Below are 11,547 nucleotides of genomic sequence, written 5' to 3'. Positions count from 1 at the left end.
GGGTAGGCAGAGAACACCCTTTTGAAGGCGAACCATCCCTCTCCAGAGTTGCCCGCTGGGTTTGGGACCCGCCACGTAAAAAACACCTCCAATGAAAACTAAATAAGAGAAATTTGTTGCATTAAAAAATGTTCAATCTGGATTTTAGATTACATTTTTTTATTTTTCAATCCCGTTTGGGTCAAATTATTTTTCAAAGCCGGTATTTGCAAATAAAAATTTAAAAAATATTTTTAACTAAGATTCACGGGACTACAAAATAAAAAAAAAAATAATTCCAATTTTTATTCCATTAATTCTTTATGAATTTAACAAAACTTTAACCAAAATGCAACTCTGGTTTCAAAGTAAACAAAAGTAAACAATTATTAAAAAAGTTAGACTTTTCTTTATTCAATATACAATAGCAGAGCCAATAACAAAAATATATAATGTAGACATCGTAAATTTCCAATAGGGAATATATACATACAATGTGTTAAAGCATTTTTTTTTTTCATTTAAGGTATACAAGTATAAATCTTTCACAACAATCTAATCTACACGAAACAATCGATATATAACGTGCTAGATAATTACTGGCCAGGTAACAGCTTGCTTATTCCTTGCGATTAGCCATGGTCTGCTCGATTTCCTCCACGGTGCGTGGTACTTTGGCGAAATTCTCACAACCGACATCTTTAATCAGAACATCGTCTTCTATGCGCACACCACCGAATTTGCGGAAACGTTCATACACTTCTTTCACGATGAACCTGTTCAGATTGGGATCGGCAAGTGCACGATCCATTAGATATTCAATGAAGTAGCAACCCGGTTCGACGGTCACGTACATGCCCGCTTTCAAAGTGCGTGCGAAACGTAATTTACACAGCCATGGTTCAGCTGGGCGTTCTGGGTGCCCTGTTAGGTAGCCACCAACATCGTGCACATCCAAACCGAGCAAATGACCCAGACCGTGTGGTTGGAAAATGCCCGCCAAACCAGCGTCAAGCATATCCTCTACTTCACCTTTAAGCATGCCACCTTCTTTCAACTTCCTTAGCATAACACGACACGCCAACTTGTGCATATCTACCCATGAGACGCCTTCGCGCGCTTCCGCCAGCACAGCGTTTCGGCCAGCCAAGACCGCATTGTAAATAAATTTTTGATCTTCGGTAAATTTGCCATTTGCTGGAAAACTGCAAGTTATATCAGCCGCATAACCACAATAATTTGCGCCCATGTCGAATAGGCACATATCACCATCACGTACGGGACCATCATTTGGTGCACCCGCGTGACCGTAATGCAGCACCGCCGAATTCACACCACTACCGCAAATGCAAGTGTACGAGGCGTGTCGGCAGCCACCAACCGCATAGGCGTGGTGCAAAAATACAGCCTCACCTTCATACTCTGAACGTCCTGGACGCATAAATTGCATGACACGTATGTGCGCATCCGAGGACACTTTTGCGACATAACGTAAAACCTCAATCTCTTCGGGTGACTTGATGACGCGACATTCAGCTATCACTGGGTGCAAGATTTCACAATCGACGATAAATTTTTCGATACCTTCAAAACGTGCTGGTTTGGATACTATGCCACTGTCCGTGTTGAGCCCACTCAGCGTCAGTATGACGGAAGGTTGTGCGCTCGTGAAGAAAGAATTTAATTCGTCCACATAACGCACCTCATCTACCTCATACATTCGTTTGAATTCCTCACATGTATATAATTTTCCCATCCAAGTGGCATACTCCTCTGGTAAACGCGGCACAAATAAATTGGATATGCCAGTATGAACATTGAGTACACCATAGCAACCAGGCTCCTTGACGCCAAACAAATACTGGAAATAGGACTCCTGACGGAAAGGATAACTCACATCCGTATCGTTGAAGCTAACATCGTCACCGCCAGCCAGTAAAACATGAGCTTTAGGTTTAATAGCACTATGTTCCTTCAGCGCAGCGCACAATTTCTCACGGTTTTTGCGGAAGAGTGACATTGGCACAGAGTGCGTCAGTGGACCCAAACGAAAGGAGGCCATTTTGTTGTGACTTTGCTTAGTTTAGTACTGTAAAAAAACTAGCCGTAAATTATAGTTCTATTATTTATATGTAAGTTTTTCTGCTATCACTTACGTCTGCCTGGTTGGAATTATAAACCGCAACTGGATTTTATTCCCGTATAACTTTTATCTCGTTTTCTGTGGTTGTCCACTTAATATTCCAATGGTTTTATTGCACTTCAGCTAATCAGTAAACTGGATGGAATACACAAGTTGTAATCGACAACGGAGAAACTTTGTCTGCCTTTTATTTTATTTTTGTTATTGTTTTGAATTCATTTTGTTTTTGTACATTCAGCTGATTAGAGCTGGGACTATGATTTTGAGTCAGTTATGACAATTTTGCAGTTTCTGATCGATAACTTATCGATTATAAAATATCGAAATTCAGAGAAATGAAATTATTTAATGGAAACAGTGCTTTTGAGTGAATAAAGTTAAGAGGATGCTTTAATTTTTTATTTTAATGCGTGATTTCGCAGAAATGACAGAAGATGCCAAATGGGCTTCGGCTCTAACCAACAAGTCCATAACACTTCTAGTGGACAAGAAATTGATAATTAAGCGTATTCGAAAAAGAAAAGGCGGACTAGTTGGCCTCTAGAATCGTCGCTGACTTATCAAACATATGTCTAACGTGCAACCCCTCCTCATGACACTAATCACCTCTTTGCATGCCTTGCCTAGTCATCTGACAACTCTTTTCCTATGGTCCGGCTCCGTAGAAAAAGCGCGTTTGATGGATCTACCTCGATTACAACTTATCTAATCCTTACTACCTAACGGGAACACAATTTCCCTTATCTGACCTAGACCATTGAGCTTCTTCAAGGATCTCACCTTCAGAAAATTGGTTAAGTCACATCGATGAAACGCAGAGCTTGCGCGAAGGATGAGACACCCGACAGGTAACAGTTGTCAATAATACAATGGATCCAAATAAAACTTCAGCTTCTTTAAGTGTCAATTCCAAGTCTTTACATTTATTCAGCTTGATCCAATTTTTCGTTTGAAAAGGAATAAATCCGAAAATAAAATATTGAATGTTGAAATCCCTAGAACTATACTAGAACATATAAATTTAGATAAGCTGAGTATCGACAAAAATATTTAAAGAGCCCATAACGGAATGAAACTGAAAGAGGCTGGCTTTAAGGATCTACACAAAATTAAGGTCTTATTTTTTACTGATCACGACTTTTTCGAAGTGTTCCTTGGCGGTGTGAGTAGTATGAGCGCCGCCTGCGTGACGTGGCACGCACATGCGCATCGAAACCCTCTGCTGGTTGAGCCATGCATTCGGTGCATGTGGGAAATCATCCTTTCGGTAATAGCCCATAATGCCTGACTTGCGTATCGAACCGATTTCGTAGGTGATGAGTGGGCTTAACAAATTCGAGGCGTGCGCATTCGGCAGTTTTGCCACTTTCGACTTCTCCATGGTACGCATGACACATGTCGTGTCGCAGGAGATGCAGGCGAGATCCTGCAGCACCTTTATACGTGCACCCGCGGCGGCGCACTCGTCATTTGTGGCGTCCATATACTTGCGCAGTGTTTCCTGCAGCCCTTGTATTTGCGCCTCTATCTTCTCCTTAAATCTATTCAGTATATCATCTACAGATGCCAAACCGAGCGTTATCCTTATATTATCCATGGCCTGATACATATTCTTATCGTTGGTTTTGATTTGATTTTGAACTTCGGTGAATTTCTTATCCAAACGGCACTGGAACTCTTGCATCTGTTCATTGGAGACTTTACGTTGCAATTGATTGTAGTCGACTTTATCAGCTAGTAGTATCTCAATTTCACTCTTATCGATCTTATCATTCATTATTTCATCTATGGTTTTAGTGAGCTCATCAATGGTCTCACTGTAATTAACGTTTTTCGATTCCATGCGATCGGTAGCCTCTTTCAAACTGGTTACATAAAATTTCAAATCTCTGAGTTGTTCTTGTAGATCGGCGATCAGCTTTGTGGTACGTTGACAATCCTGTTCGAGTATGGTGGCAGTAATTTCATTGACTTTATTCGTTAGCATACAGAACTCTGACTTGAGGTCCATCAGCTGATCTAATAGCTTATCGGGTGAGTAGCAAAGATGGGCATCTAACTCGTATTCTTCTTGTGTTGGCCGAACGGCTGGTGGTACCGCAATATGTGAGGTCAGTGGCGATTTGTAGGAGGGATCACTATGCATACTTTCCTCCTCACCTTCCTCATCCTCAACTCCATCTTCCAGTCGGTCCAAATCGGGATCGAAGTAGGTATCGTCTATACGAAAACCATATGCATTTTCTATATATGTATTCTCCTTTTGTATGGCAATCATTTTTTTTACTAACGATTGCATTTGTTCTATTTGCATGGGTGTGGCTCTCTTTTGCACTGTTACAGAAACGACAAGCCGCATAAGTTCCATTACCAGTTCCAGTTGGTCCTTCATAATGGTAATGCCACGATAGACGGAACTCGTTAATTGTTGATGTTCTAATTGTATAGCAAGATCAATTTCTTCACCCGAAGTTTTTGCTTCGACTGGTTGATCGAACACCTCCTCGCCAGTTGCCGGTACAATTTCTAGTTCTATTGGTTTGTCAATTGATTGCTTTGTTGCTAAAGGCGCAACCGGTTCAGGTGGTGCCTCTAACTGTACTTCTTCCACTACTTCTTGCTGAGGTGCCTCTTGAATATTTTGCGCTTCTTCGCCGCCTTCTCCACCTTCGCCCCCTTCACCTCCTTCGCCTCCTTCACCTCCTTCCGCTTCTTCAACTTCTGTACCCTCAGCAGTTGCAGTATCATCGGGATCAGCACCGCCCGTTTCTCTTTTCCGATTGCGTTTCATCAACGGCTTTGCCGATTCTTTCACATGACGTAGCGTGGAGCCTTTACTATGTGCAAAACTGACTGAGCCCGGATATTGATCACAGGAATCGCTCCCGAACTTGCCACTGCTCATAACTATCGAAACATTTTCGTACTTCGTATTGTCCACAGGTTCATCGATAAGATTCAGCTTTTCGGCGAATGAAAAAAGTAAAAAATGCAGCGCGTAAAAATTTACATGTCCTGGCTCCGGTGAACCGATAGCCAGATCGATAAGTTGTCGAAAATTCAGTTCTGTTGACATTGTAACTTGTAAAGCTTAAGAAAAGAATTTATTTGAAATGGAAAATGTTCTAAAAAAATATGTTCTCCGAAAAAATACTATTATTCTATTTCTGTTGTCAAATTTGAAATGTAATTCTATTCCCTGAAAATTTATAATTGAATTATGATTACGAATACATCGGAAAGTAAGAGCTTTAAGCACAGATATGTATTTTTTTAGCAGAATAAATCTTATAAGAAGAAATTTTGAAACTGTAGATACATGGGAGGAGCAGAACGAAAAGACTACATTAGTATGTACTATCAGACAAGACAGATCGAAAAGACTGCAGAAAATGCCTTGTGCACTCGTCCCGCATTGACAAGACTACGCTGTAAGTATCTGGAGTCCTCACGGTATGATACACTGTAGGAGGTATCGAGAGTGAGGCCGCAGAGTCTGTGAAAATTTGCGTCAAACGCAGGCATCTTAAAGGATGACTACTCCTCTCGGACCTAGTAACTGAACTCTAACTTGAAAGCACAAAAACCGATAACCAGTCAAACTAAGCCTGCTATAAATCTTTTATTCGAGAATGGATGGTGTTGGGAGAGTTCGGTCTGAAGATATGTATAGCTGGTAGGTGTCATCTTTAATTGACATCAAATGTTTTGACTACTGAATGAGTTGATTTACAGATTGAGATGGTGAGTCATCTTATTAAAACCAGGAAATCTTTTCCATGTAGTTGTTCACAGATTTAATGAGCCCAAAGCAATGGGTATCAATTTCCGTGGACTTCTTCGTTTTATTAAAAAATCTTGACAGGGCTCTACGATCTTAACTCTCATTGGTTGTAGCGGAAAAACTCTGTAGAGCTGACAGTCCTTGGCCGGATAAAAAATTCGGGTCCGTTCCGGTTACATAGACTCGACTGTCGTGAGAAGGACAACTGGATGGTCATAAATTGCACTCCATTGAACACTAATGAAGTTTTCATTCACCAAATATGATAATTTTTTCAACAGACAGTGTGTAATAGGTCTTAGGGTATTTAAAAAGTTTCCTAATCAAAAACCATACAGTGCCTTTATGGTTTAGGGAAAGCTTTTTGTATACTTAAAGCACTCAAACGTCAGTAATATTTTCAATTTGAAGAATACCGTCGCGTATTTTTCAATTCAGAGAGAAGAACAAGCATAATAGGCGAAAGTTTTGCGCTCTTCAGAGCTTTTAACGCTGGGCTGTAGTTGATAGTATTTATCGAAAAAATCGAAACAGTACTAATTTTCGTACCGTTAGACAAAAGAAAGTGCAAAAATTTTAACCTCAAAATAAATTTCTAGACTGAGGTTAAATAATGAAATAAAATTGAAAAATTCCCACGAAATTTGTCAAAATAAAACAACTAAATTACCGACTAATTGCAAGTCATGCGATTTATACTACAACAAAGCTACACAGGTCGATATGGGTTAAATGCTTTTAAATAAAAAAAGTGAAACAATTTCTTAATAATTGATTTGTCAGTCAAATGTACTAAACTCAGTCGTGCTCTTCTGCGCATATGACGTCACGTGCTGGCCTGCGTTAGCACAAAGCTTCGATAGCACGCACACAGCACAACATTTATCGGCGCAATTGTGAAGAGAACAGCTACGGCGTCGAGCTTTTATGACTGTCAATCAATTTGGCGGCTTGCGGCCAACCAATAAAAGTCTCAATGCGACAGAAGTTCGAAGGCATTCAAACGTGCGGAACGTGTATTACGGCGAAAGTGGAAAAGTGGAAAAGCGGAAACGGAAAACAAATTTAAAAACTAACTGTGTAAATAAATAAGCGTATGTAGGCGCATGAGAAGTCAGAAAACATAACAAATGGATATATTTAAATGTGTGGATAATGGCATAAATATAGTGTCTAAGTGACCCTTAGACAAAGTGTGTTAATAGCGAAGTAAACAAACGCTCGTTTCTGTGCGCGTTGGCGTGTCTGTTTGGCTAACGTGTGAATTGGCAAAGAATGCTGGATGGCGAGAATCATCAAGTGGCAGTGCGAAAAGGAAAATGAGTGTTTCCTGGTGTGTTTACAACAATTATGTGCGTAATCTATGTAACTGCGGGGGGTAGTGTGACAAATACGTGTAAATAAAAATAAAAGCGAAATAACTGCGGGAGTGCGGGAGAGAATTTATTTGCAGATTTAATTAGTAGTTGGTCGTCAAAAAAAAATATGTATATTCATATGTACATATGTATGTATAAATAAAAATAGTTACATAATAAGAATAAATAAAAATAATAATTAATAAAAATAAAAATACATAAAAAATAATACTAATTAAAAATAAATAAAAATGTTAAAGTGCGACTTTTTTGGAGTTTGCGATTTTTTTATTGAAAAAAAAATTTCCAAAAGTTATAAATATTTGCGTGAATTACTGAACAGTGATTTGTGAAAGCTTAAATTCAGTAAAACTGCACAAAAAATAATTTTTTAATAATTGTTGCTTCAAAATATTAAATGAAATGGTCAGCCGACTGGATTTATGCGAGTAAGTATACATTTTTATATATGCGAAATTACGGTATTTTTTTACAAGAATTAAAAATTAAGTATTTATTACTGATTTTAAAATAAATAAATTTTTTTAAATATTAAAAAATTAAAAAAAAATGTATTTTTTGGAAAAAATTTTAAAATTATTATTTGGCAAAAATACCAACACGAAATTAAAAAAAAAAAAATAAATTGTTAGTTAGAAAAAATAATAATTTTTTAGTTAAAAAAAATAATAATTTTTATTAAGTAATTGTAATAATAATAATTTGTATTAAATAATTTTATTTCAAATTTTTTTTGATATTTTTGTATTAGTATTAATGACTATTTTTATTAAAAAAATTATTTAATAAAAATTATTATTTTTTGTTAATTATTTAATAACTTTTTTTTAATTTTTGTATTTTAATTAATGAATATTTTTATTAAAAAAAAATTATTTAATAAAAATTATTATTATTTTTTTTAATTCTTTATTTATTTATTTTTTTTTGATATTTTTGTATTTTAATGAATGATATTTTTGCCGAATAATAATTTTAAAATTTTTCAAAAAAATAAAAATAAAGTTTTTACATTTTATTAAAATATTTATATTATTTTTTTTATTTATTTTTTCATAAAAATATTTTTACCACAAAACTTATCACAAATACATATATATGAAATATTAAACAAATTCAAAATGAATATTTATAACCTGCAAACTACCATATTTATATAACTCCCTAATTGCTACCAGTTAAACCTACTATTACTGTATACTATACAATACAAACATATACATATATAAATATTATATACATACATATACATACATAAATATGGAATTTTATTTTCGAATAGTTGAAAACATGGTTATTCTTCTTTCTGTGTGCTGCGCTGTGTTAAGAAAGGCGCAAATATTTTAATATCAGTTTCCTTACCAACGGCTAGGTATTTTTTCTAAATCGAAATGCAATCATTCACGCTAACTTAAAAGCACAAAGATAAGATAGCAATGCCGCCAGGCGCTGTAGTAAGCAACATGGCAAAGAAAACGAAAAGTAATCGATTCGTTTACTTAAATAAATACTTCAAAGTGGTAAATTGATATTTACAACAAGCTGAAATACAGATAAATTTATGAATATGTATATGCAAGTGTATATGTAAACGGAGATAAAAAGGGGTCGGTTAAGGGTCTTCGAACCCCATTGAAAATATTGCTGCATATGCTGACTATATGGAAGCATCTTGTGATTTGAATTTTTGATTTTGAAATTTAAAGTTGACTAACAATTTACTGAACTATTTTATCGATTCTGTGGTGTTAAAAATCTATAGAAGACTACAATATTAAGTTTCGTTTTCATCCATGAATTTTTATGTACAAAATTCCTCTCTTAAATATGTTTAAATTTAATATTTTAGATTTTCTTATACTAAAAACGTATAAGAAATCATATTCAAAACTTTTCTGTTTTACTTTTTTCTGTAGGTGGCAACTCTATTATAAAATATATCGAAATTAGGCACTTATTGTAAAGCCATAAAAGCTTACTTGATGGTTTTACTTTTGTATTACTTTTGTTTTCCCCCAATTTTTTTCAATGGGTGGCAACCCTTTCTAAAAATAAAATGTGTATGTCCCAGTTTAAAATTGTCATATTAATTTCTTACATACTTTCTGTTTGTTAAAACTTTAAAAATACTAAAATTTTTATTTTGTAAGTATGTATATTATAAATTTTTTCTATAAATGGCAACTCTATTTCGAAATATTTATGAATTAAAAATTACTAAAAAACGTTAAAATTTGCATATTGTTTTTTTGACAAAACTTTAAATATATTATACATTTTTTCGATAAGTGGCAACTCCTTTTCAAAATGTATTTGTATTTAAAATTTATAAAAGCTTTAAAGTTTTCATAAACAAGCTATTTTTTACGCTCTTTACGTTTGTCAAAATTTTAAAAATATTATAATTTTTTCTATGTGTGGCAACTCTATTTCAAAATGTACATATACATATGTATGTATTTAAAATTTATAAAAGCTTTAAAAATGTCATAAACAAGCTTTTTTTTAGGCGCTTTATGTTTGTCAAAACTTTGAAAATATTTTAAATTTTTTCTACAAGTGGTAACTCTATTTGAAAGTATTTATGTATCAAAAAATACTTAAAAGCTAACTTTTCATAAATAAATTATTTTTCTTACGCATTTTATGTTCGTCAAAACTTTGAAAAAATTATAAATTTTTTTATGAGTGGCAACTCTTTTTCAAAATATTTATGCGTTTAAAATTTCTAAAAAGCTTTAACATTTTCATAAAATTTTTGTTTGTCAAAACTTTAAAAATATTATAAATTTTTTATGAGTGGCAACTCTTTTTCAAAATATTTCTGTACATTTGTATTTAATTCTACCAAAAAGTTTTAACATTTTCATAAAATTTTGGTTTGTCTAAACTTTAAAAATATTATAAACTTTTTTTGAGAGTGGCAACTCTTTTTCAAAATATTTCTGCATATTTGTATTTAATTATAACAAAAATCTTTAACATTTTCATAAAATTTTTGTTTATCAAAACTTTAAAAATACATATTATAAATTTTTTATGAGTGGCAACTCAAAATATTTATGTATTTAAAATTGCTTTAAACTTTTCATATATAAGTTTTTATTCAAAAAGCGCTGTTTGTTACAACTTTTAAAATATTATACTTTTTTTCTATAAGTGGCAACTCTATTTCAATATATTTTAAAATTTCCAGTATACTTCTGGGCAAACACTCATATTCCATCACTTTAAATATTGATTTCTACGAATATGTATATACATACATATTTATTGTTACTGGAAATTGAATTCTGAAAATAAAGCAAAGCCATAAATGTTCCTCCCTCAAAAATTGCTAACGTTGTATTATCATTTGCGATATTGTTCAATAAATTCTTATTCGATTATTTGCCGTTTTTTATTTAGAACTGTTACTTTACTTCTAAAAACGATAAAAAAGAAAACTCTGTGAACAAAGCAAAGCTCATTCTTTTTAGTCATATGACTTCACGCTTTTATATGGGTATTTATACGGTGATATCAAAAGGTAGCCTTTCGGACTTAAATCGCCGCCAAATGACATTGTCAAGGCAAAAATATTTAATAAAGTTCGACATTACCTGCTTGTGGTAATCATTACTTCGAAATGTTTATCAATGTTTCTTATACGCCGTGGACTTCGAGCTTTTCGTCTGCTGAGTGAACAAAGCGGTTTAAAGATAACACACGCCATTAAAGCGCAGACATTTCATTTAATTAAAAAGTAACGGAGATATGTTGTCCGATTTTGTTGTCACACTTTTTATGTTGCTTGTAAAATTTAACTTCCCAATAGAGCATATGACCAGAATGAGTTTCATAAAGCCAATTTCAGTGTATTTGTGGAGCTTTCTAACATAAAATAAAGTGTGCATATGAGTATTTTCCTAACAGTGCAGGGATACTGAAAACTTTAGAAGGGGTTCAGATTTTTCTTTTCATACAATCAATGACCAATGAGACATATGTCTGGCACAGGAAATTATACTGAGAAGAACTGGAGAGAACTAAGACTAACTATTATTATTTCAACGATACTCCAAGAATATCATCTGTCAAATAGATTAATTTTTTGTTCGTTTTTAGATATTTTGAGAGATTATGACTGCGAATTTTCGGAAAATTTTTTTATTTTATTTCTTTTGTTTGATGTTATACATACTCAGAACGTTTTGACATACGAGCGCTGTTTGTGTGGTTTACAGTAACTTAAAATATCCATCTCGTCTGAAATAGAAATT

At 34.0% G+C, this 11,547-nt stretch overlaps 3 protein-coding genes across 4 annotated transcripts in view; 1 reads left to right on the top strand and 2 right to left on the bottom strand.

The window, feature by feature from the left end:
* Nucleotides 1-365: 365 nt before the first annotated feature.
* LOC105226942 (xaa-Pro dipeptidase) lies at nucleotides 366-2,341 on the bottom strand. Its single transcript, XM_049454780.1, has 2 exons — nucleotides 2,136-2,341; nucleotides 366-2,068 (listed from the first exon to the last, which is right to left on the bottom strand). Exon 2 carries the CDS (start codon nucleotides 2,039-2,041, stop codon nucleotides 599-601), a length of 1,443 nt encoding a protein of 480 aa, XP_049310737.1. The 5' UTR covers nucleotides 2,042-2,068; nucleotides 2,136-2,341; the 3' UTR covers nucleotides 366-598.
* A 685-nt stretch (nucleotides 2,342-3,026) lies between these two features.
* Nucleotides 3,027-5,323, bottom strand: LOC105226941 (uncharacterized). The gene has a single exon (XM_011206077.3). The coding sequence runs from the start codon at nucleotides 5,196-5,198 to the stop codon at nucleotides 3,240-3,242; it is 1,959 nt and encodes a 652-aa protein (XP_011204379.2). The 5' UTR covers nucleotides 5,199-5,323; the 3' UTR covers nucleotides 3,027-3,239.
* A 1,554-nt stretch (nucleotides 5,324-6,877) lies between these two features.
* The window catches only part of LOC105226987 (mast/stem cell growth factor receptor Kit), a 47,267-nt gene continuing 42,597 nt past the window's right edge, over nucleotides 6,878-11,547 (top strand). For both annotated transcript variants that reach the window (XM_049456704.1, XM_049456703.1), the window contains exon 1: nucleotides 6,878-7,713. The gene's annotated coding sequence lies outside the window, so the exon portion shown is untranslated. The remainder of the gene's footprint in view (nucleotides 7,714-11,547) is intronic.

This window comes from Bactrocera dorsalis, chromosome 4, assembly GCF_023373825.1.
Source record: "Bactrocera dorsalis isolate Fly_Bdor chromosome 4, ASM2337382v1, whole genome shotgun sequence".
Lineage (NCBI taxonomy): Eukaryota > Metazoa > Arthropoda > Insecta > Diptera > Tephritidae > Bactrocera > Bactrocera dorsalis.
The sequence above is the reverse complement of the archived record's forward strand: the minus strand, read 5'-3'. Positions and strand labels throughout refer to the sequence as shown.

Excerpts from the sequence above, each read along its gene's own strand:
- LOC105226942 (XM_049454780.1), bottom strand. The coding sequence starts at position 2,041 with ATGGCCTCCTTTCGTTTGGGTCCACTGACGCACTCTGTGCCAATGTCA.
- LOC105226941 (XM_011206077.3), bottom strand. The coding sequence starts at position 5,198 with ATGTCAACAGAACTGAATTTTCGACAACTTATCGATCTGGCTATCGGT.